Source organism: Delphinapterus leucas, chromosome 6 (genome assembly GCF_059928025.1).
Source record: "Delphinapterus leucas isolate spDelLeu-1000000601 "Yukka" chromosome 6, BTC_Dleu_Yukka2, whole genome shotgun sequence".
Taxonomy (NCBI): domain Eukaryota; kingdom Metazoa; phylum Chordata; class Mammalia; order Artiodactyla; family Monodontidae; genus Delphinapterus; species Delphinapterus leucas.
Window position 1 is genome coordinate 89,134,897 of NC_143134.1, and position 26,462 is coordinate 89,161,358.

General features: G+C 39.9%; 1 protein-coding gene across 9 annotated transcripts in view; it reads left to right on the top strand.

The window, feature by feature from the left end:
• Positions 1–26,462, top strand: part of MELK (maternal embryonic leucine zipper kinase) — an 87,139-nt gene that overhangs the window by 20,941 nt on the left and 39,736 nt on the right. For all 9 annotated transcript variants that reach the window (XM_089913410.1, XM_089913409.1, XM_089913408.1 and 6 more), the window contains 3 exons: positions 3,422–3,520; positions 21,566–21,634; positions 23,052–23,150. In XM_089913410.1, the coding sequence (XP_089769536.1) occupies positions 3,422–3,520; positions 21,566–21,634; positions 23,052–23,150 (267 nt within the window). The remainder of the gene's footprint in view (positions 1–3,421; positions 3,521–21,565; positions 21,635–23,051; positions 23,151–26,462) is intronic.

Consider the following 26,462-nt stretch of genomic DNA (forward strand, 5'->3'; position numbering starts at 1 on the left):
GCGTGGGCTCTTCGTTGCAGTGCGTGGGCTCCAGGGTGGGCGGGTTCAGTAGTTGTGGCACACGGACTCTAGAGCGCTTGGGCTTAGTTGCCCTGTGGCATGTGGGATCTTAGTTCCCCGACCAAGGATCGAACCTGCGCCCCCTGCATTGGAAGGTGGATTCTTAACCACTGGACCACGAGGGAAGTCCCTGATACAATTATTTAATCCACAATTCATATTCAGATGGTGTTAATTGTACCAGTAAGGTCCTTTATAGCTATATTTTCCCTCTAGTCCAGGATTCCATTCAGGATCATGCATCGCATTGTTGTGTTTCTTTGGTCTTCTTTAATTTGAAAGAGTTCCTTAGGCTTTCTTTATCTTCATGACCTTGAAATCTTTGAGGAAGCCAGTTATTTTGTAAAATGTCCCTCAATTTGAATTTTTTTTTTTTTTAAAGAATCAATTTTATTTATTTACTTATTTTTGGTTGCGTTGGGTCTTTGTTGCTTCAAGCAGACCTTCTCTAGTTGCGTTGAGTGGGGACTACTCTTCGTTGCAGTGCACGGGCTTCTCATTGCAGTGGCTTCTCTTGTTGCGGAGCACGAGCTCTAGCACACGGGCTTCAGTAGTTGTGGCACACGGGCTCAGTAGTTGTGGCTCACGGGCTCTAGAGCACAGGCTCAGTAGTTGTGGCTCACGGGCTTAGTTGCTCCGCGGCATGGGGGATCTTCCCAGACCAGGCCTCGAACCTGTGTCCCCTGCATTGGCAGGCGTATTCTTAACCACTGTGCCACCAGGGAAGCCCCCTTTTACTTTATGTCTCTATGAGTTTGACTATTCTAGGTACCTTGTATAGTAGAATCATACAATATTTTTTTGTGTGTGTGACTGCTTTATTTCACATAGTGTAATATCTTCAAGCTTCATCCATGTTGTGTAGCATGTATCAGAATTTCGTTCCTTTTTAAGCTTGAATGACATACCATTGCATGTATATATCACATTTTATTTTTCCATGCATCCGTGTGTAGACACTGGGATTGCTTCCACCTTTTGGTTATTGTGAATAATGCTGATAGAAACAAATATCTCTTTGAGACCTTGCTTTCAATTCTTTTGGATATACACCCAAATGTGGAATTGCTAGATGATGTGGTAATTCTATTTTTAATATTTTGAGGAAATGCCATACTCTTTTCTGTAGTGGCAGCAACATTTTACATTCCCATAACAGTGCACAAGGGTTCCACATGATAGATCCTTTCACAAAAATCCTTTGGAGCGAATACTGTTACTCTGTTTCATAAGATAAAGAAGATGAAGAAATTGAGGCTCAGAAATTAAGTGCCTTTGCAGGGTCACAGCTGGCAACTATGGGTCAAGATTTGAACTGAGTGAGGCCTTACTGCACACCTCTACTCTTTTCACTGTTCCATTCAGTCTCCCAGAAGGAGTGGTAATCATATGCCTGATGCTCACAAGATTCCTAGAGGTCTGGTGATGAGGCCCTGCTGGTTTGAATGCATCAAGATTTTCCTATAGGATCTTGTTTTCTTATCCATTTTAGTTCAACTTTCTATCCTTCTAGGACAGTTTCTTAAGGACAGTGTACCAAGGAATTGTCTGGGGGCACTTGTTAACATATGCAGAGCTCAGGGCTGTGCATGTTTAGAGTTTTTGGTTTTGTTTTCTGAGGTGGGGCTTTAGCAATCTTCATTCTAAAAAAAGTACTTTTGGTTATTCTGTTGCTTATGGTCCAGATCATGCTTTAAGGAATGTTCCATGGTAAACATCTCTAATTCATTTTGTAATTTCTCAGAGGAAGTGGTTTCAAACCCCTCTTCCCCCCAGTTATTTATTTCTTATTTGGCAGTTGGTAGCTTATAGATTTACTTGTATTTTCTTTGGTTTATGGTTTTAGTTGATTCATTTATTCTCATATCCATTTCAAAACAGTGAAGTGAAGGTGCTTTGATGCATAACTGAAGAATACTTTTTCTGCTTTTTTTTCTCTCTAGTAGGCTTTTGTAGATTTCTGTGGGGATGTTACTACTATTTTCTTCATCTTTTCCTTTAACCTCAGATGTAATCTCTCTTTTGACCTCTTCTTATGGCATTTGATGAGGCCATGTTAGCCCACTCTTCCCTGTGTAGTCTCTTTACCTTGACTATAACACCGTGGTCAGGAGTGCCATGCCGTCAAGACTCAATTTATAGATGAAGTATTTGATATCTTTCAGGCATAAATGGTTAATTTCTGACCTCCTGCAACTTGGAAGAAAAATCTGGTGTTTGCTTGAAAGTAAATTGTTCACTTGGGGCTTCCTAGTTGAGTCCTAATAATTTGAGGCGATTTGGTAGGCAGGACTAGGTGTGAAATTTGTGTTATTTAGTATAGGTACTACCCAGATGTGTGATGCTGCTGAAGTTATTTTAACTCTATTTCTCCCCTCTGTCCTTTCCCCCCACCTTTTTTTTTCTTTAAACATGCTACATGCTGCCCTTTTACCTCTTAAAATTTTCCTAAGGTAAAGGCTAAGCTCCTTTCTGGGACTGTTTTTTCTTGCCCCCTCCCCCCCCCTTTTAAAAAAAATTTTATTGGAGTATAGTTGCTTTACAATATCGTGTTAGTTTCTACTGTATCCTTTCTGGGCTTTTGAGATTTGTAGGGCTATTTGTGCTGGCAGGCTAATTTCTATTCTCGATCCTTGAAAAATCAATTGTTGAACTTTATTAAGGTGTCTCTACATAGAGAGGACTTTACAGTATAGCTTAGTTACATTTGCAGATTATCAGCAGTAAATTTTAAGACTTGTTTTGATATCCTCATGCATGTTTACATAATCCTCATATGTAATAAACCCTCAGTAGTACTATAGTTTTGTCTTTCAGAATCAGAGACCTAGGGACTTCCCTGGTTGTCCAGTGGGTAAGACTCTGCACTCCCAATGCAGGGGGCCCAGGTTCGATCCCTGGTCGGGGAACTAGATCCTGCATGCATGCCGCAATTGAAAAAAAAAAACGAAAAAGAAAAGATCCCCCATGCCACAGCAAAGATCCTGCATTCTGCAACTAAGACCCACTGCAGCCTAAATAAATTTAAAAAAGAATCAGAGACTTAATCTCATCTTCTTCCTTATCATGCTGAATCCATCCAAGCCAACTAGAAATGATTTTCTATTGAGCATTCGAGGGGAGTGCACTGAACTAGTCACTCTGAACTGAACTGGTCACTGGTCAAGAGACCTACCTGGGTGGCCTGCCATTGACTGGGTGACTTTGGACAAGCCTTCCTTTCTGGGCTTCAGACTGTACAAGGAGCAGGTTGAATTGGAAGATTTCTGAGCTCTTTTCCAGCTCTGTGAAGATTCCATGTAGTGCCCTTTTGAAATGCGTTCTAATTTTTTTTTAATTATTATTTTTTTCTCCTTCTCAGGCAGATGTTTGGAGCATGGGCATACTCTTATATGTACTTATGTGTGGCTTTCTACCATTTGATGATGATAATGTCATGGCTTTGTACAAGAAGATTATGGTGAGTATTACAAGGCACAGAATTTCATTGTAGAAGTTTTCTATATTGCAAACTATATGCTTCTATTTATAAAAGTACAAGAATAAGCAGAAGTAATGTATGCTGCTAGAAGTCAGGATAGTGGTTACTCTTGGAGGTGGTTAGTGACTGAAAGAGAGACATGGTGGGGCTTCTGTTTGGTTTTTGGATGATGTTTGGATGATGGTTTTTTCTGGATGATGGTTATACTTGTACTCAGTTTTTGAAAACTTATCAAAGTATACCTTATGATAGGTGTACTTTTCTGTATGAACATTATACTTCAGTAAGAAGCTTAACAAAACAAAAACAAATGGGAAAGTAGACATGTAAGCTGATTTTTCTGGTAAGAGTTTTTGTTTTGTATCCTGAAATGATGCCTTAGTAAGTTGCTGTGTTAAATCACATTTTTGTTTATAGTTATGTTAAAATAAGAGAAACTGTTTCTTTTTGAAGGTAAAATTTGGCTTTAAGGTATAATAAAAGCACAGTTAAGAGTACTGTAAGCTTTGTTAAAATCATATATGTCAGAGATAGAAAGTAGATTTGTGGTTATGGGGCTGGCGGGGGAGGGGTGGAGTGGCAGTGGGGAGTGACTGCTAACGGGTGCAGGGTTTCTTTTTGGGTTGATGAAAACATTCTGGAATTAGATAGTGGTAATAATTACACAACTTTGTGAATATTCTAAGAACCACTGAACAGTACACTTTAAAAGGGTGAATTTTATGTTATGTAAACTATATTCAATTAAAAAAACTCAAAAATCATATATAGGAAGGAAAATAGTAAAATTCTTTTTAAAGAGTTAATATTCAAAGCAAGCTAACAAAAGAAGACATGTAAACAGGAAGAGCACCATATTCTGTCCATAGCAAGCCAAAGTCAGACCAGCAGAGCAACTTCTCTGAATGTGGCTTGAATTCTGTACTGTTTAACAAATATTTCCTAAAGGTCTTCTTTGTATGAGATACTGAAAGACGTGAACAAAGATCTATGAAACTTCATCATTGTCTGCCAGATTTCTTGTTGGAGACAGATACAAGGCTATCTAAAAAGGGGAAAGGGTGAGGGGTGCCATTTTATAACAGCTTAAATGAAGTTAATACAGGAGTGGGTGTGGGATTTAGGAGAACATCTTATAGTAAGTGAAGTTTGAGCTGGGCTTTAAAAGAAAGTTAGAAGCACTTCAGAAAGGGTTGTGGGAGAGAGCATGCCTGGTAGGCAGTATCAGCCAAGGCGTAAGATGGGAGAAACGTGGGAAGAAATGGTCAGAAGTTTTATGTGGCTGGACCATTAGGTCTCTAAAACCCTTTAGGTAGGGAGACTACCTACATCAGCTCTCATTTCTGGAAAGTAGCACACAGAATTGAAAGTGGTAGAACCAGTTGGCTCTTTGCCTACCCTACTGAACAACCAAGTCTGAGGGCACTGAGCTCAATCTGCAGTTATTTTATTTATTTGACTTAATAGTTTTTCCTGTATCCCACCCTGGAAAAAGCTTTAAAATCAGTGCCAAAACTGCAAGGGTAGTTTTGGGAAGTGATGGAATTGCAGTGGTTCCAATTTCTTGAAGGCTGAGGAGCTCTGATTCTACAGGATCAAAGAGAAGTCATGTTAGCAGTAGCTGTTGCCACTGTTTTGGGGAACCGTGAGTGCTTGTGCTTCTCCTTGGGGAGGGGAGATGGATGGGGCAGTGGGCTGGAGGCCAACCTCCTGGAGCCTGCTGGGGTAGCCAAGACAGCCCGTATTTCCTCCCATCTCTTCTCACAAAGCCTCCCCTAAACTTTGCAGGGTAGCAGTTGTTGCCTTGGCTCTGCTTCCTGCCTGTGGCAGCAGTTCCTGACCTCACAGAGCCACATTCCCCGTGTCAACAACAGGATACAGGGAGGGTAGTGTTAGGATTGCTTTGTAGTTTCAGCTTTAGTTAACAGATGTGGAGCGGGAAGGAGGCTTGGTCTTTGGGCAGCTCAGTAACAATTTTCCAGTTACACTTTCTAAAAACATTAGGTTGACCTCTTGAGTTATTCCCTCTTTTTGCTGCTCTTTCTATAAAGTAGAGCTCTGTTTTTTGTTCTGAAAATAACTTTAGTATTACAAGCTACTAGTATGTTTTCCCATATTTTTTTTTTGCTGGGGGTACTGCATGCCAGAGAATAAACTGACCGACAAGGTTCTCCAAAGATGAAGTAGAATTGGATCTGTTTGGTGTTATAGCATGAAATCTTATACCTTCTAGAATTCTAGAAAGACGGTGTGGGGACACATGATCATAGAATTTCCTTGTTGGAAAGGATCTTACCAATCATGTTTTCTCCTCTCTGCTTCTTGTTTCATATTTAAATCCTCACTAAAACATCTCTTGCCCTGGCTATGTCCAGGTAATCTCTCTCAGGGCGGGGGAAGCCTTAGCTGATGGACTTAGCGCAGTGGTTCACAACCCCGGCAGCATACCAGCATCTCTTGGGGTGCTTTAAAAAATATAGGGTCCAACTTCTGGAGCAGTTAAATCAGAATCTCATTGGTATTTTTAAAATCCAGGATCTCTACTTTCTATCTGTGGACTTTGGCAAATTACTTAGCTTCTCTGTGTGTCAGCTTCTTCATCTGTAAAATGGGTGATAGTCATAATGTGTGTCAGCTTCTTCATCTATAAAATGGGTGATAGTAGTAATAACATAGTGTTGTTAGGATTAAATGAGTTAGTTCATTTATCGTAGTGCTCATTAAATGTTAGCTATTATTATTTTTAATGAAAGGCCCAACAATCTTTTTTTAAAAAAATATTTATTTATTTATTTGGCTGTGCTGGGTCTTAGCTGCGGCACGCAGGATCTTTGTTGCCGCATGCGAAATCTTCTTTGCAGCGTGCGGGATCTTCTTTGCGGCATGCAGGATCTTAGTTGCAGCATGTGGGCTCTTTTAGTTGTGGCATGTGGGATCTAGTTCCCTGACCAGGGATCGAACCCGGGCCCCCTGCATTGGGAGGGTGGAGTCTTAACCGCTGGACCACCCGGGAAGTCCTAGCTATTATTATTGACATACGTTTCTAAATTTGGTTTGCCAGTATTTTGTTCAGGACTTAAAATTTGTTCAGAGATTAATATGTAGTTTTCCTTTCTAGAACTATTTTGTTTGTTGTTGGTTTCCAGATTTTACTAGCTACATAAAGTTGATTGGGAGTATTCTTCCTTTTACTGTTTCTTTTCTTGTGTGCGTGTGTGGGGGCAGTATAAGGTTGGAATTTTGGGGTGTTATGGAATGTGCTTGAAAGTCCATCTCCACCAGTGACTTCTTTATGGGAAGATTTAAAAATAGTAAGTCAGGTCACATCCCTTTATTGGAAGCTCTCCAGTGGCTTCTTTCCCGTTTCACTCAAGTACTACAAGCCAGAGTTCACCCTGTGGGCTGTAGGTGTTATCCTAGGTGAACTGGCCTCCCATTATCTCAGTGCCCTCACTGCTTACTCATCTTAGGATGAAATTCTTAAATCTTAAGTTCAGTCTAGTTACTGAACACCTAATCTGTGCCAGGCACTTTTCTAGATGCGTGGGATATATCAGTAAATAAAACAGATGGAAGGTCCCTGCCCTCGTGGAGTTTATATTGTAGTGGTAGGGAAAAAATAGTGGTGGTGGTAGAGAAAGATAATAAGCATAATAAATAAATTATATTAAAAGATGATATTTGCTTTAGAAAAAAAAATTGGGCAGGGTAAAGAGGAATCAGGAGAACAGATGGGGAGGAGTGTGGAGGGAAGAGAAGGGCTGGTTGCATTATTAAATATTAAATAAGGTGGTCAGAGGTGAGATTTGTGCAAGACTTGAAGGAGGTGAGAGTGTTAGTCAAGAGGCTATCAAGGGAGAGAATGTTTCAGGCAGAGGAAGCAGAGCAAAGGCTAGTAGGTAGAAGCATGCCTGGTGTAGTCAAGGGAGGGCAGAGGGCTAGTGCCACTGGAGTGGAGTAAATGAGGAGAGCCGTAGGAAATGAAGTCTCAGGGGACAGGAGCTCCAACTGCCTTGGGCTCCGTAGCTGTCACAAGGATTTTGGCTTTTTCTCCAAATGAAATGGGGAGCCACTAGAGGTTTTTTTTTTTTTAAAAATAAATTTATTTATTTAATTAATTTATTTTTGGCTTCATTGGGTCTTTTGTTGCTGTGCGCGGGCTTTCTCTGGTTGCGGCGAGGGGGGGCTACTCTTCGTTGCAGTGCACGGGCTTCTTATTGCAGTGGCTTCTTTTGCTGTGGAGCACGGGCTCTAGGTGTGCAGGCTTCAGTAGTTGTGGCACCCGGGCTTCAGTAGTTGTGGCTTGCGGGCTCTAGAGTGCAGGCTCAGTAGCTGTGGTGCACGGGCTTAGTTGCTCTGTGGCATGTGGGATCTTCCCGGACCAGGGCTCTAACGCATGTCCCCTGCATTGGCAGGTGGATTCTTAACTACTGTGCCACCAGGGAAAAGCCCCCACTAGAGGGTTTTGAGCAGAAGAGAGACATGGTCTGGTTTAGATTTTATCAGGACCACAGTGGCTACTGTGTGGAAGGAAATAGGCTACAAGGAGCCAAGAGGAGAGCCATGGAGACTGGTGAGGAGGATATTGTATATTGTAGTAATTTTCAGATAAGAGATGGTGGTCATTGAGGCAGTGAGAAGTGGTTGGATTCTGGGTATCTTTTTTTTTTTTTTGGCTGTGCTGCGTGGCATGTGGGATCTTAGTTCCCCAACCAGGGATCAAACCCTTGCCCCTTGCAGTAGAAGCATGGAGTCTTAACCACTGGACCACCAGGGAAGTCCCTCGGGGTGTCTTTTTAAAAAATATATATTTTAAAATTAACATAGAGTAAAATAATTTTTCGTGTGTAACAGGTCTACGAATTTTAACACACGTATAGATTCATGTAGCCACCACATAGTCAGGATATATGTTTAGACTAATCTGTTGTGTTTTGAAGGTATAGCTAACATAATTTGCTGATGGATGGGATGAGGGGAGTAACCTGAGCAACTGGAAAGTTGGAGCTGCCATCAACTGAGATGGAGAAGACTCCTGGTAGGGCAGGGATGATAAGGAGATCAGTTTTGAACATAAAGAATGTGTCTATTTTGTCGAATTTTTCAAATTTCTTGGCATAAGTTTGTTTATTTACCCAGTGACAAAGTGTATATCAGATTTTTATGTATTTTTTTCAGATTAGTTTATAATATATAAGGAATCTTATATTTTATTTCTCTATGCTACCCCCTTCCCAGATTTTTCATACAAATGGTAGCATACCATGAACACTGTTCTGTATCTTGTCTTCTTCTCCTAACAGTGTGTCTTGGAAATCACACCATTTCATACCCAGCTCAGAACCTTTTCATAGAATTCACTTCACAGAATTGCAGTGTATATATGTACCTTAATTTATTTAACCAGTCCTAGGTTAATGGGTATTTAAGTAGTTTCTAAGTGGTCATTTTGTACATTGTGAATATATCTGTAAGAAAATTCCTGGAAGAGTTACTGGGTCAAAGGGTATGTAAATTAGTAATTTTATTAGATATTGCCAAATTGCTTCCCAGCAAAGTTCTATCAATTTATACAACTACCAGCAGTAGCATGAAAATGCCTATTTCTCCATAATCCCATCAATATAGTATATCACCTTTTTCTATGTTTAAGATTTTTTTTTGGCTATGCAGGAATTGTTTTATTTTTTTTGGTCAAATTTATCAGTCTTTCATTGTCATATTTGGAAAGGCTTTCCTACATAGATTATTTTTTAAAATTCCCATGTTTCCTTCTAGCATTTTTATTTTATTTTTTTTTTACATTTAAATATTTGATTCACTTGGAATTTGCTTTGCTGTTGTTTCTTGCCTTTAAACATCACAAAAAATTGTAGAGATTTGTTTTCATATTCTGGATCCTTGTTTTTAAAAATCTTGTAATTGTGATGACAATGTAGCCATATGTACTTGGGTTTGAGGTTCACTGTTAGCAGTAATGTGCATAAATGTATTTCAAATAGTCTTGATAATTTCAGGTTTTAAGACCACTTGTTAGATCTTATTGGGTCTTTTTTTAAAAAAAATAAATTTATTTATTTATTTTTGGCTGTGTTGGGTCTTTGTTGCTGTGCGCGGGCTTTCTCTAGTTGCGGTGGCTTCTCTTGTTGCGGAGCATGGGCTCTCGGCACACAGGCTTCAGTAGCTGTGGCACACAGGCTCAGTAGGTGTGGCTCGCAGGCTCTAGAGCGCAGGCTCAGTAGTTGTGGAGCACGGGCTTAGTTGCTCCACGGCATGTGGGATCTTCCCGGACCAGGGCTCGAACCTGTGTCCCCTGCACTGGTAGGCGGATTCTTAACCACTGTGCCACCAGGGAAACCCCTAGGTCTTTTTTTAACCTTGTGTTTTGGCTGATGGCCTCACACTAAGAGTAAAGGTGTCAGCTCTGTTATTGTTGTTTGCTTGTGCTTGTAGCAAACAAACAACCTTTAATCTGTGGTTTCTTTGCAAGAATCTTTTAAAACCAGTTGGCTATTTTGTGAAGATTTAGTTTAGTTAAACCAGATACTATGATCTGTAAATCCATTTAACTGGGCACAGTAGTTCACAATAGGCACAGAGTGGTGCAAGGTAGAGCCACTGTCACCTGTCATGTGTCACTGTCACAGTCAAGGAAGAATGACTTCATTCTGTAGTTTATGTAGGGACTAGTGAGGGTGCCATTGCCAATCCATATACTAAATTTTAATAAAGCTTAATTTTTGTCTCATTTTTTAGATAGAAATGAAAGTCCTAATATATTCTTTCCATGCCCTAGTGTGTCTTCTTACATGCCTTTGAAGACCCCCAGTCAAGAATAATGAGTGGTCAACTCTACATATTCTTTAGATGATCTCTCAATTAATATAACCCCTCTCAGCCAAGTTATTGAATATCAGTAAATTAGGGATTATTCTCCCTGGAAATTTACTGAAGTTATGGCTGAGCTGAATAAGAGCAAAAGCAAATGTCAGTATAACTGGTGCAGGAATTGACATCCTTCTGTGAACATTGAGTCTTCCAAGGATAACTTGATTTCTTGGTGATGAGTATTTGGGAATTGCAGTAAAACATTATACTGTAAAGGATGACTGTAATAGGGAGTTCCCTGGTGGTCAGGGAACCGGGAAGTGAGATCTTATAATCTGTAAGGATGACTCTAATAATTTTATCCAAGAAAAATTTTGAATACTTGCCTTGATCATGCAAAAGTCTCAATAAAGATGTCTGACTTTGAGCAGTCTACCTTCCATATACCCTGTGGATATATACCTAGTAAAACAAAATGAGGTGTGGATTTACTAACTATAAACTTTGTAGAATAATTATATCTCCTTTATAGCAATGATTATACAGGGCTATAATTCTTGATTTGTGATGTTAAAATGATGTAATCCACATGTAAGAAGAATACTTGGCAGGAAGGCATGCATTCAGTTCTTTCAAGTCATACCCAGGCATTAGGAGCAAGTTAAACAGAAGGGTAGGTAGGCGGGGGGTGGGGGTGGGGTTCGGGGGGTGGGGACATATCTTTGTTTTATCATATTGAAAAGTACTAACTGTTCTGTCAAGAAATCATTCCTCCCAAACCTCACTCTTGAGTAAGTAGCATAATGTACAATTCTATAGATGTGTGAATAGCTAAGAGTCTGTGTTGGAGCTTAATTTACTCCTTTCTAGAGTGCTAAATGCAAGGAAAGTTTGGTTAAAATCTTTTTTTTTTTTTTTTTGCGGTACATGGGCCTCTTACTGCTGTGGCCTCTCCCGTTGCGGAGCACAGGCTCCGGACGCGCAGGCTCAGCGGCCATGGCTCACGGGCCCAGCCGCTTCGCGGCATATGGGATCCTCCCGGACCAGGGCACGAACCTGTGTCCCCTGCATCGGCAGGCGGACTCCCAACCACTGCGCCACCAGGGAAGCCCTCTTGTCTTGTTCTTGATCTTAGAAAAAGCTTCAGTCTTCCACCACTGAGTATGATGTTAGCTATGGATTTTTCATATATGGCTTTTAATATGTTGAGGTTGTTTCCTCCTATTCCTAGTTTGTTGAGTATTTTTATCATGAAAGGGTGCTGAATTTTGTCAAATGTTTTTTCTGCATTAACTGACATGATCATGGTTTTCACCTTCATTCTGTAAATGTGGTCTATCACATATATTGATTTGTGTATGTTGAGCCAAACTTGCGTTTCAAGAATAAATCCTACTTGGTCATGGTGTATAAATCTTTTAATATGCTGTTGAATTTGGTTTGCTAGTAATACTTTTTTAAAAAGTAGAATAATAAAGTTTTGTGTGAGTCTTGAATCTCTAAAGCTGATGCGGAAAGTGGGGGAGGTGCCTTCAGCAGGCCAGGTCTGAGTCTCTATCTCTAGATATACAGAAGTAGAGTTCTGTGCTTATTTGGGTTGTGCTGAAGTCTCCTCTGCCTAGAGCATCTACATCAGTCTTTTTTTGTTGTTGAAATTTTTTGCTTTTCTCCCCCAGTTCCTTTTTTTTTCCTCCAGGGAGATAGAGCACTCTAAAGTATGTGTTTTTCAAATTTTTGTGACCCTTGCACATGGTTGCTTATTCTTATTCTATTACAAAAGTAATACTAAACATTCCTGAGTTTTTCTTATTTGCCAGACTCTGCTCTGAGTGAGGTAGTTGCTATTATTGTCCCCCTCTTATGGATGAGGAAACTAAGGGGCAGAGACCTTACATAACTTACTCAGGGTCTTATAGCTAGTAAGTGGCATAGCTGGGATTTGAACTCAGCTAGTCAAGCTCAGAGCCCGTTCTCATACCACCATGAGATATTGTTTCTTATCTCTGTAGTTGCTAGTCTCAAGAGAATCGTAGACTCCCAGAGCAGAAAGTGATCCCCATCCCAAGCTTCTTTTTGTGTCCATTAACTTGGGAATGTTCCCAGACATCCCAGCTTTTCAGATTTACCAGGACTATATTTACCAGTTCTCCTAATTCATATTAGGTATTGTGCATCAGTTTTTCTACTCAATTTAGGTGTCACCCCTGGTAGAGCAACTTGTCCTCATTTTCTTTATCAGTAGTGTTAAAGCATTGCCGTAGTCAATTATTTCCAAGGTCCAGTCCATCTCTGAATAGCTATAAGTTCTCTGACTTCTATTTATTCACATTCAGTTTTCCTTGTTTGTTTCAGCCTAGTATTCTCCTCTGTTGATATTTTGAATCTTGATTCTGATCTCATGTAATATCAGCTGTCCTTGCCAGGATTGTGACATTTTGTACATTTCTTAAATATCTCTAATCCAAGTTGTTGATTAAAAAACTGAACAGAGGGCTTCCCTGGTGGCACAGTGGTTAAGCATCTGCCTGCCAATGCAGGCAACACAGGTTTGAGCCCTGGGCCGGGAAGATCCCACATGCTGCAGAGCAACAAAGCCTGTGCGCCACAACTACTGAGCCTGCACTCTAGAGCCCACGAACCACAACTCCTGAGCCCATGTGCCACAACTACTGAAGCCCATGCACCTAGAGCCCGTGCTCTGGAACAAGAGAAGCCACTGCAATGAGAAGCCCGCACACCGCAACGAAGAGTAGCACCTGCTTGCTGCAACTAGGGAAAGCCCGCATGCAGCAACGAAGACCCAGTGCAGCCAAAGATAGATAGATAGACAGACAGATAGATAGATATTTTTTTTAAATTTAAAAAAAAAAACAACTGAATAGATCTAGACCACCCCTAAGTGTTCTCGGTTTTTAGCCTGTATCAGATACGCTTAAGCAAGATTTTGTGGTTTTATCCACAAAGATAAAATAAGTGACTGTTATTACCTTATTGAAATTAAGCTACACTATATCTGTGGTGTTCCTCATTTACTGACTTAACTCTAAGCTTGCTTTTTTTTTTTTTTAACCTATCTGGACCCAAACTTCTATGCTATTTATTTGCCTTCATTTGCTATTACTGCGAGTTCACATTCATATGGCAGCCATGGAATTAATGCTCCTAATTTTTATTATTATATATATAAAATATATAATATATATTATAAATATATATAAGTATATATGTATATATTTTTTGGGGGGGGCCGCGCTGCGTGGCTTGTGGGATCTTAGGTCCCCAACCAGGGATCAGACCTGGGCCCATGGCAGTGAAAGTCCTAACCACTGGACCTCCAGGGAATTCCTGATGCTCATAATTATTAATGTACTGTTTCACCAATACGAGGTGAGTGTACCAACATAGAAACTTCAGTGTTCTCTACTTTTATTTATTTATTTGAGTACACTAGTGGATCCTGGATGAATCCTTTGGGGGAGGGGACTTATCCCAAGATAATATAAAATTGTTACATCCTAATAGTAGATATTAGATCCAAGTTTTGATATTTTTCGTAAATCAAATGTTTCTTCGGTACAATGAGTATGGTAGAAAATGTCTAATTCTTGTTCAATAGAGATTTAGCCTTCCTAATTAATATTATTTACTAATACTGTATATTCTTTGTTTCTCCTACTCTGAATTTCATTTTTTTTTAGTTTTTCATGTATTTGCAAGTTGAAAATTGATTCAGATTAGGACTTTTATGCATTATTATGGAATTTAATTTCACACATTATAGATTTTGAAATTTATTGTAATCTTGGCTCAGAACTATTGTTCCGAGTCACAGTGTAATGCAGTCTGCTGGTTGAATCTAATTAAGGTGTCGTATCACTTGCATGCAGTATGTATCTTTGCCTAGAATGTTCTAAAATTCCTCACTTGGGAATAACACTTCCCTCAGTTCTTGGTTTGATTGAAAAACCCAGCAATATTTGACACACTGTATGTAACTCTTGTTTAAGAGGCAGACTTTGTTTATCTTTTGTGTTTGTTGACTATTTTAAGCAAAATGCTAAACTGCAGTTTCCAGCATGGTTACTAATAGACTGAGTATTAATCTTATTAATGTTGCATATTCATCTGCTGTCATTGCATTCAAAGACAAGCGTGACTGTATTCCAGTTCTGGGTACACAAATATTAAGGAAATATAACTAATTTAGTAAATGAAAGTTGAGTAGCTTGAAAGTAAAATTGCTTTCTAACAAGTATAATTTATAATTTTAAAGAAAATGAGCAAGTTATCTCTTTATGAGATAATACTTTACAATTATAGGGTTGACTGCAGTACTATTATTATGTGTTGGAGAGGTTGATCACCTGCCTTTCTTAGTACTGTATGAAAAAACAAACAATTTCAAGCCCATTAGTATTCCCAGGATTATCTCACTTATTAGCACACAGATCTTTTTTCCTCCTCCCACTTGGTTTCTCCCTCTATTACCTGTTTCTTAATCTCATTTGCAAGGTAATCAGCCCTTAAATAAACAAGAATTCTCCAAAGATTGAGCAGAAACCAGGGTTAAGGGGCACAGGCCTGGTTAACACAGGGCCTTTTGTGAAGATGCTCTTCCCCAGCAGAATTGTTCCTCTCAAGGCCTTTTCTATTTGATCCTTAGATATATACTTTCAGTATTTAAATAAGGAGCCTTTCTCCCTGTCTATTTCTAGGTATCCTTAGAACTTCCAGTGTGGTACAATAGAAAAAGTATTGTATCTCTCTTCTAGTCCTGTCTCTACCCCTTTATTGCTCTATAACAATGTTTCTCAACTTTGGCGCCATTGACATTTTGGACTAGATAATTCTTTGTTGTGGGGGACCGTGTATTGTGGGATGTTTAGCAGCATCCCTGGCCTCTACCCACTAGATGCCAGTAGCAGCCCCCAAATTATGACTATCAGAAATGTCTCCAGACACTGCCAGATGTCCCCTGGGGGACAAAAATCACCTCCAGTTGAGAACCAGTGCCTTACAGCATTGAACAGGTATTTGATTTCCCTGGCTGAGACAGTTTCCTCATCTGTGTAATGTAGTTAGTAATCCCTGCCTACTGCACAGGATAAAATATATGTACAAGTGCTTTGTGTGTTTTTAAGTACTGTGTACAAATAAGAGGTTGGAGTAAGCCTGGCAGCAGAACTCAGCTCTGGACTTTATTTCTGCTAGTACTTCAGTGTAGAGAATGAAGCTGAGAATGTCAGGTCTTGGTGATGGGGCACAGGCCTCATGCTTTGTTTGTCGATAGTACTCTATAGAGCTGTTCTGTTCAAATGGAGAAAGTGGGTGGGTATGTTTCAGGAGGTGATGTGAGCAGGACATGACTAGTTGATGTGTTCTTACCAGGCAATGCTGAGATCCTGAGGCAGCTGCAATGGGGCAAAGCTCTATTGAGAGGGCATGTGCATCCTCAGAATGACTCTAGCCTTTCTTACTATACTGAATATTTAGCACCCTGGCATGCATGGCTTTGCCAACATGCCATCTTTGCTACCTTTTTGAGTAGCCCTATCTTCCCCTCCTATTTATTTCAAATTGAACATTTATTGTCTCTTATGTGCAAGGCATTGGTCCAAGTGCTTTCACATACATTCTCTTCCATTCCTTTTATAACCCTGTAAGTGGCATTACTATACTTGTTTCACAGTAACAGTAGTAATAGTAGTAGTAGTAATAGTAATAGTAGTGGAGGCAGCAGCAATAGTAGAAACTAGACGGTATTGAGTTCTTACTCTGTGCGTGTGCTAAGTGCTTTATATGTATTAAATCATTGAGTGCTAGCAACAATTTATGGAGTTGATACTGTTATTATACTTCTTTTTACAGATGAGGAAACTGAGGCACGGCAAGGTTAAATAGCTCATCCACACAGCTAGTAAGTGGTAGACCCTGGATTTGGATCTAGGCAATTTGTCTCCAGAGCCTACTCTTAGGAAGCAGGGTCAGAAAGATGACATAACTTGTACAAGCTCAAGGAGCGAATGAAAGGCAGACTAGGATTCAAACATAATGTATGACTCCAGTCTCTGCCTGTTTCCAGTGTGCCAAGCACCACACTTCTCATTTACTTATCCTCCCTGCCTCTCTCTGGATAGGATTGCTTCTATGATGCTAACTTACAGCACAGCACAGGGGATCTATTAAAAGATACTTCGTGAATTCAAGTTGGGATGATAAAAGGGGTGGTAAATAAGAGGCAAAGAGGAACTTGGAATCAGTCTCGTGGAGCTCTTGTCATTCAGTGCTTTGGTCTGAAAATTCATTTTTACATCTGATTTCTATAGAATTCTGCTACTTTTAGTTAAGAATGCTTTTGTTTTGGATGGTAGTTTTTGAATTTAAAGGCATAACATTTATTTTATTACATAGTTCTGGTTATGGACCTGTTATCTGTGTGTTGGAGCAGACCAGAAAGGTCTAGAACCTGGAACCAGATTTATCCTCGGGGTGGGCAGGTGATGATAGGAGAGAGGTAATGCAAGTAAGTTAAACTCTTATAGATGGTATATTAGTTTCCTAGGGTTGTTGTCACAAAGTACTACAAGATGGTGGCTTAAAACAACAGATATTTATTCTCTCACAGTTCTGGAGGCTAGTCTAAAATCAAGGTGTTAGCAGGGCCATGGTCTCTGAAGGCTCTAAGGGAGACTCCTTTGCCTCTTTCTAGCTTCTTGTGTTTGCCTGAAATCCTTGGCATTCCTTGGATTATAGATGCATCACTCCAGTCTCTGCCTCTGTTTTCATGTGGTGTTCTCTCCTGTGTGTTTGTGTCTCTGTGTCTAAATTTCCCCCTTCTTATAAGAACACCAGTCATATTGAATTTAGGGCCCAGCCTAACCCAATATGATCTCATCTTAACTTGATTACTTCTGCAGAAGCCCCTATTTCCAAATAAGGATGCATTCACAGGTTCCAGGTGGACAGGAATATTGGGGGGTCACTATTCAACCCAGTGCAGATGGTATCCAGAGAGTAAGCAGCAAATGGCTTTGTGTGCAGTCAGCAGGAGGAGAGACCCACTGGAGTAGGTGCAGGTTCTGACCAGTGAGTAAAGCAAGACAGGACACTCTAGAGGTTGTGCAGGTTGTGATCAGAAATTCAGGTAGATCATGACCCTTTGATCAGTGTAAGCAAGTAATAGGCCGGTCTCTACTTTCTATGGGACCCTGGCAAAAGCAGGCTACAGTATTTGAGTTACCAGGCAAATGATCAGTTTGCCAAGAAAGAGAACATGTCAGGTACCCAGGATTTGAATCATGAGTGGCATTTGGTCTCAGGAATAAGGAAAAGCTCAGCTAAGAGAGTGGGGCCAACTAGATCAGGGCCAGCCATGCAGCAACTGTGACTCGCTTCTGAGTCCCAGCGAGGTGGCTGAAGCATCCAAAAATCCCCCCTTCCCAGGGATAGGCCTGGAGCCCAGGCAGCACTGAGCCTTCAGTGCTTGGTGGATGACGGATAGTAAGGAGAAATGAATTAGAGGCTTCATTATTATAATTCACAAACAAACTGTCAGCATCTGACATTGGCAAGTGTTAAGGTGCCCTGGCAAGATATAAATAAGAGTGGTATCTCTGGGTACTAGTGAGTGCTTTAGATAAAGGGGAATGAAAAATTTAATAACATTAAATGTCATTTGTAAAATGAAAGCTCTTGCCCTTCCTAGGAAACACTTTGTAGGTCAGCCTGTCTGCTCTCATCAGAGAGGCTGAATCAGAGGTTGAGTTGTTTTAACGTTAACACCTTTTCTTTTTAAATAAATTGGTTGATAACACTTCCTTGGAACTTTGACTATTTCTTTAACATATTCAAAATCCAGCCTGTCATGTAGTTCTAGGATTCTGAGTGATCTATACTGTCTGTTTCTCCCCTCACCATTAAGCTGGACTGATTTCTGTGAGAATTATGTCCTAGACAATTCATTCGTAAGAACAGAGAACCCCAATGCTGGTGCTAGTTGAAGCCTTCTTCACCTACTTGCCTCCACCGTTCTAGCCTCGTTCAATTACTGTTGGGGGTGTGTGTGTGTGTGTGTGTGTGTGTGTGTGTGTGTGTGCGTGCATGTGTGTGTGCGTGTGCGCGCATGCTTGCCCTTGTCTCCCTGGACCTATGGTATATTTTTAACCCAGGATCCTCATTCAGGTTATTTTGTCATTGATTATTTTGGGGAGCCCTCTGGATTCCATCAGACCAGACCATGTTCCTTAGTTTCCAAAGTTATCACAAACAATTCTGTGGTGAATGTTACTGTTCATAACACTAATACATTTTTGTATGCCAAATTATTTGCTTAGGATAAATTGCTAGAAGTGAAATTGCTGGATCAAGGATACGTGATCTTGAATGCTTTTTATACATATTTCCAAATTACTCTTCAGAAAAGTTTATGCTCTCTCGTTGTATATATAAGCGCTCTTATCCCCGAACTCTAACACTGGATAATTTTTTTGAAGTTTATCAATTTGGTAGATCATATTTTTGTTTAAATTAATTGATTTTTTTTTTTGGCTGCATTGGGCCTTCGTTGCTGCGTGCGGGCTTTCTCTAGTTGCAGCAAGCCGGGGCTACTCTCTGTTGCAGTGTGCAGGCTTCTCATTGTGGAGGCTTCTCTTGTTGCGGAGCATGGGCTCTAGGCGCGCGGGCTTCAGTAGTTGTGACGTGTGGGCTCAGTAGTTGTGGCTCGCGGGTTCTAGAGTACAGGCTCAGTAGTTGTGGCGCACGGGCTTAGTTGCTCCACGGCATGTGGGATCTTCCCAGACCAGGGCTCGAACCCATGTCCACTGCATTGGCAGGCAGATTCTTAACCACAGTGCCACCAGGAAGTCCCTAATTGCTTTTTTATTGCTAGATTAGTTGAACATATTTTCATGTTTATTAACCATTTAAAAGTTCTTATTTTGGGAATTACCTGTGAATATTCTTTGCCCATTTTCTTTTGGAGTGTATGCTTTGATCCCATTTCTTCTTTTATGGAACAAATATTAATTGAGCACCTTTTATATGTTAGGGCCAGACAATGTTCTAGGTGAACAGCACAGACAAAATCCCTATGATTAAAGAGTTTATATTCTAATATAGTGAGGCAGAAAATAAACAAATAAATATGTAGTATGACAAGTAGGGATAAGGACTGTAAAGAAGGTGCCATGAAAGGCAGGTAGAGATGATGGTGGGCAGGGATGCTATTTATAAAGGTGGTTTGGGGAGGCCTCATGATACCACTGGTATTTAAGGGGAGACCTGAAGAAGATAAAGGCACAAACTCTGCTGATATTGCGGAAAGCATTATAGCGGCGGGAACAAAGAGTGCAAAGGGCCTAAGGCAGGACTGTGTTTGACTTGTGATGTGATCATAGTTTGATGAGTGCGGGAGAGAGTTAGGAGGTGAGTATGAGAGGTAGCAAGGAGTGGGGTGGATGTGGGGTTACAGACCACGTAGGGCCTTGGAGCCAGAGTGAGGAATTTGGATTTCATTCTGAGTGAGTTGGGGAACCATTAGAGCGTTTTGAATAGTGAAGTGATATGACCTGACCCAACGTTTTGAAAGAACATTGGTGTTGGTAAGTAGAGACTAGACTGTGAGGGACAGTGATGGGCTCTGGAAGACCAGTTAGGAGCCTCTTGCAATATATCAGATGAGAGACCCTGCAGGTGTGGTACAGGTAGTAAGTAACAGGTGATTCTGGATATATAACATAGAACCAATAGATTTGCTGATGGATCGGATGTGAAGTGTGAGGGAAAGAGGAGCTAAAGAAGATCCAGGGTTTCTGACCTGAGGAGCTGGTAAGGCAGTTGCCATTTGCTGAGAAGGGGAAATGTGGGAAGGAGAGGATTGGTGGTGATCTGCGAGAGCTTTTTATGTGATGAAGTGTATTAATCTTTTGCCATTTAGGTGGAAAGGTTTTTTCCCTCAATTTGTTGTTAATTAGCTTTGTTAGTTGTGTTTTGCTGTACAGAAATGTCAGCTTTTAAATCTTGTCATCTGTTGTTGTTGTTGGTTTTTTTTGTTTTTTTTTGCGGTACGCGGCCCTCTCACTGTCATGGCCTCTCCCGTTGCGGAGCAACAGGCTCCGGACGCGCAGGCTCAGCGGCCATGGCTCACGGGCACAGCCGCTCCGCGGCATGTGGATCTTCCCCGACCGGGGCACGAACCCGTGTCCCCTGCATCGGCAGGCGGACGCTCAACCACTGCGCCACCAGGGAAGCCCTCATCTGTTAATCTTTATAGTTTTTTGGTATTGCTGTCATGTCTAGACAGGTTCTAAAAAATAATCACCGATGCTTTCTTTAAGTATTCTCATGGTTTAGTGTTTGCATTTAACTCTTTAATCTGGGTAGAATTAATTTTGATATAGACTGTGAATTACAGTTCAATCTTAATTTTTCTCATATAATTAACCTGTTATCCTAGCATCATTAAACAATTTGTTCTCTGCTAAGAAAAATGATTCTATCATTTCCTTTGAATTGGGAAAGAGGGGTGTGTGACAGGTTGTGTGAAGAGGAATTATATCACGTATTTGTGTTTAGCAAGCTCCTAGTCTTGTTTTGGTTGATGACTTGGTGACTGTAATGTCTGAGTATAACAGGTTATAAACATTTATCTCCTGAGTCTCTTCCACTCCCAAAAGAGGTACTTGCCTTAGAAGGTGGCTTTCATCAGTTCCCTCAATGATTGTGAATTCTGCCTGGCGGATGATATGTGACCTGTTTTTAACCACAGCCTGTGTCCTCCTACCAAATATGCTTTTCTGTGACCCACTTTTGTCAACTGACAATTCCTCTGGGATTATAAACTAAAATTTGCTTCAGCAATAAAAGCACTGACTACAGTGTATACTTCCTGTCCATTTAATCATACTATAGATTCCAAAGCCCTGTAACATTTACGTTTGCCACTCTTACATTATCTGTGCTCTAGCCCTTACCCGATATGTGGATATTTTAGAGGTGACAATAGTGTTTAACTAACTGGATTTTCTTCTTTAAGGCAAGAAATGGGTTTCTTATGTTATTAATAATGTTTACCAAATCTTAAACTTGCATGAAGTCCTCAAGCTTGGAAGTAAACCTCCAGCATGTTGTTAACCTTAGAAATTTATGTCAAGGCTGATTGAACCTAAATCTCTTAAATGCTTTCTTTGTTTTTTGTAGAGAGGGAAATATGAGGTTCCTAAGTGGCTCTCCCCCAGTAGTATTCTGCTTCTTCAACAAATGCTACAGGTAATCTTTGTTATTTATTTTAAAATAATAGAAGTCTTTTGTTATTATTTGATTTTAAGATGTCTGTAGTGCTACTACATTTATCTATCAGCTGTAAAAAATTCCATTCATTATATCTACTCTGCAGATATTCTCTACTAGGTACTTTCTTTGCAAATGCATTTTTAAAAAAAGACTGCTACCATATATCTTTGCTGATTTGGTTTTTCTTCCTTTTTCCTGAGCATTGTCTGTTTTCTCTAACCATCTCTTGCTCCACTGTTTTCTGTTTTCTTGCTTCCACTCTTTTTCCATTATATATGTAGTAGATACAGAATAAATGCTTAAATGAGCTGATGTACAATTGAGTGGGCCCCATGATCTAGTGCAGTGGTTCTCAAACTTTAGCATGTATCAGAATTGCCAAATGGGCTTATTGAAACACAGATTGCTGGGCACCACCCTGAGAGTGTCTGATTCAGTAGAGCTGGGACAGGGCTAAGAATTTGCATTTCTAATAAGCTCCCAGATGACACTGATACCGCTGGTCTGGGAACCACACGTTAAGAGCCACTGATTTGGTGTTATGATCTCTAAGGGTGAAAGACAGGAGTGCTGAAGTCTAGTTATCCACCCTACCAAGCAATAGGCATGCCACCTAACCAGGTTCTGACCTATAAAATGGGGATTCTGAGCTTGGCCTCAGTGCTTGCTGCATAGTATTACGTGGATAAAATGAGATTAATGGGAAACACTTTGAAAAATATGAGTACCTTATTAGCAATATTTTTTTCATTATTATGTATTCAGTTTTTCCATATATTAAGCCATCTCTACTTTTTATTCAAAATTTACCTTAAGCTCACCTACCTTGAGTAGTGCAAGACCACCAAATCTCCATAATGAGATTGAAAACACCTCATCCTTTCTTCTAAACTCCCCAAAACTTAATCTTTGTTGATTAATTTTTCTCTCCTCACATTTGAAAATTACAAATGGAAAAGAAAGGTGTGCTTTTCAACTTGTTATATGTGATTGTAAGCTCATCGGAGGTAGAGATTGCATATTCAGTGTGAATGCCCTGCATTGTGCCTGCTTGAATATTAAATTGGTGAATATTTCCTGTGAATAGGTTTTCCAGCAAAAGACTATTACATCATACAATAGATTGACTTAACTTCATGAATAATGTCCATACCAATGAAGTTCATGTTTGTTAAACATTTATCTTCTAAGCCCGTGTTGGTAGCTGTAGTTTTCTTGCCTCTATTCCCTTTTTAAAAGAATTTATTCCAAGGCCATTTCAAGGTCTTTGACAGCATTTTTGTGATGATAAAGTTTACATCTGTTCTGATGAATTTTGAGTTCTCAGGAGGAAAGGTGTTCTATGCTCTCGATTTAAAATGTTAATCTCCAGCTATCTCTCAATGGCCACTAGGTGGACCCAAAGAAACGGATTTCTGTGAAAAATCTATTGAACCATCCCTGGATCATGCAAGATTACAACTGTCCTGTTGAGTGGCAAAGCAAGACTCCTGTAAGTAAAATGAAATCCAGTAAAATTAAAAGACAAAACATAAACTTTGTGTGGATTCAGGATGTACAATGATGTGGTCTAAATACAAAAGAAAATATATTTTGTAGACTTATCTGTCAGTTTGGTGTTTGGGAGATTGTAACTGAATTGTATATTTGCCCGTTAATCTCTAGGACAGTGGCTCCTAACCGGGCCTGCACATGAGAATCACAAGGACCTTAAAAAAAAGTGCCTGTGCTCCGTCCCACAGCAATTAATGGATATTTTTTAAAAGCTCCCTGGTGTTTCTCACGTAGTCAGGATCGTGAACAGTGCTCTGGGAATCTTAGGCAAGTTACTTAACTTTTCCAAACTATATATTCGTCTGTAAAAAGTAGGTTAAACCTGTTCTTTCTATTTCCCAGAGTAGTTATAAGGTTATAGAGGTTCTCAAACTTTTAAGTCTGAGGGCCCCTTTATGCTCTTATTATTCACTTATTAAAATATTTAGTGATCGATTAATTTAAAAGTAACAGTACTAAACCTATTACAGTTTATCACAAATATTTTTATGAAAAATGACTATTTAAAAAATAAATTTAGTGGGAAGACTAGCATTGTTTTACATCTTTGCAAATTTCTTTAAAGTCTAGCTTAATAGAAGACACTTGGATCTCACTTGCTTCTGCATTGTTTTGCTATGATGTTTTGATTGGAGATCCTCAGGGGTCTACAGACCATACCATGAGAACTGGTCTAATATATATATGAAAGAACTTTATTTATTTATTTTTAACATCTTTATTGGAGTATAGTTGCTTTACAATGGTGTGTTAGTTTCCGCTTTATAACAAAGTGAATCAGTTATACATATACATATGTTCCCATATCTCTTCCCTCTTGCGTCTCCCTCCCTCCCATCCTCCCTATCCCACCCCTCTAGGTGGTCACAAAGCACCGAGCTGATCTCCCTGTGCTATGCGGCTGCTTCCCACTAGCTATCTATTTAATGTTTGGTAGCGTATATATGTCCATGCCACTCTCTCACTTTGTCACAGCTTACCCTTCCCCCTCCCCATATCCTCAAGTCCATTCTCTAGTAGGTCTGTGTGAAAGAACTTTAAATAACACAAAGTACTATGCAAGTTTAAGCAGTTATATTAATAAGTATTCCTACATTAATGTTTTAAAAAATAGTTTTTAACAAATGGCAATTTGAACTTGGTAAAAATGTGAGCATTATTAAAGGGTATATATAATATTTTTTAATTGAAGTATAGTTGATTTACAATATTGTGTTAGTTTCAGGTGTACAGCATAGTGATTCAGTTATGCATATGTATATTTTTTCAGATTATTTTCCACTATAGGTTATTATAAGATATTGAATTTAGTTTCCTGTGTTATACAGTAAATCTCTGTTGCTTATCTATTTTATGTAAGGGGTATGTATACTTTGTATATTAGCAAACTATTGCTGCATAAAAATCCACCCCAAAATTTAGTGACTTGAAACAATAATAATTTACAATTCTGTGGATCAGCAGTTTGGGGCTCAGCCAGACGTTTCCTGTGTGAGTCTTACCTGGGGTCACTCATGTGGCTGCAGTTAACTGGTGACTTGACTGTGGCTGGATGGTCTAAACCTCACTCAGAAGACCAATTGTTTGTGCTGGTTATTTGTTGAGCCACACTGTCCAGCAGGCTAGTCTGGGCTTCTTGATATGGCAGCTAGATTCCAGAAGAAGCCAGAAAGTGGGCAAACCCTAACACTCAAGCTTTTTTTTTTTTTGGCTGCACCGTGTGGCATGTGGGATCCTAGTTCCCTGACCAGGGATCGGACACGCGCCCCCTGCATTGTAAGTGCAGAGTCTTAACCACTGGACTGCCAGGGAAGTCCCACACTCAAGCATTTTTCAAGCCTCTGCTTGCATTGTGCTTACTAATGTCTGGCCAAAGCAAGCCACAAGGCAAAACCCAGAGCTAGTATGGAAAGTATAGCCATCAAAGTTGGTACAGTTCTTATCCTCTTTTCATAGATAAGGAAATCAAGAAATTAAACATAACTACTTCAGAAATAAATCTAGTGAGAAGAGTGGCACTGCTTTACATCTTTGCTGATTTCTTTAAAGTCTAGCTTAGTAGAAGACACTTGGGTACTCATCTGTTTCTGCATTCAGTCTGTTTTGATATGTGTTGTTTTGATTAAAGCGTATGGAGAAAATGCAGCCTTACACAGATACATAGTTAGAAAAGCATTTTAATGCTTTAAAGGAGAAGTGTTTTAATAGCCTTTTCAGTTAATTGGGGATGTTTTTTTGACAATCTACTACAACGTATGCAATGGAGAGGGGTATGTGCATGGGTCAACAGAATAGCTTGGATACATGCCACATTGTAGACCTGATACAGCTGTGGGGTATTTGCTTTCTGGAAGAATTATACCAATAAATATAAATACTTGGAAAAATAGACTATGTTTGTTTTTAACCCCTTCTCACTATTCTGCCCACTGTTAGGACCATGCAGCCTGATCTGAAATTCCTCCTGATTCTCCTGTGACTGTCAACCCCTGAAATCTCTCTTCTCCATATCTCCTTTAACCTTCTAAGACATCTTTAGTATCTATTGAGCAAACACAATTAGAGCTGCAACTTAATACTAACAACCATCAACACTGAGAGCCTAGGACAGCAGAGTATATGGTGTCTGAGCAGCGCAGCAGCAGGGCCAGGGGAGCTGTGACGTGCCCTTGTGAGGTGAACGTGGGTGGTGCACATGCCTGTGTTCAGCCATTGGGGGTCATCATTTCTCCACGTGTGGGAGGGCTTTGCATGTCTTCTCAGCCGTGATCCTTAATAGGGTAGGATATGCTACTGTTTGCAGTGGAACAGATGCCCAAATGAAGAAAGTCTCTGATTTCAACAACACAAAGATTATTTTAAATTGGGGCACAGTATAAGGTAAGATACATAGTTTTGAGTGTTCCAAAAAAGTATATGATTTTCCTTACATCTTAGTATAATAATTACTAATATTTATTGAATGCTTACTATAATAGAAAAGTGTGCTACTATAGTACTATAATATAATATAGACAGAGCCCTTAGGATAGTACCTTTAAAGGCTTTGTGTTTTTAACTCTTATTAACTCATTCAATCCTCATACAAACCCTCTGAAGTAGGTACTGTTATTGTCCCCATTTACAGATGAAGCAACTGGACACGGAATCATGAAATAACTTGCCCAAGGTCAAACAACTAGTAAGTGTAGAACCAGGATTTTAACCCAGACATAAGGGCTCCAAAATATAATGGATCTGACAGGCCAAC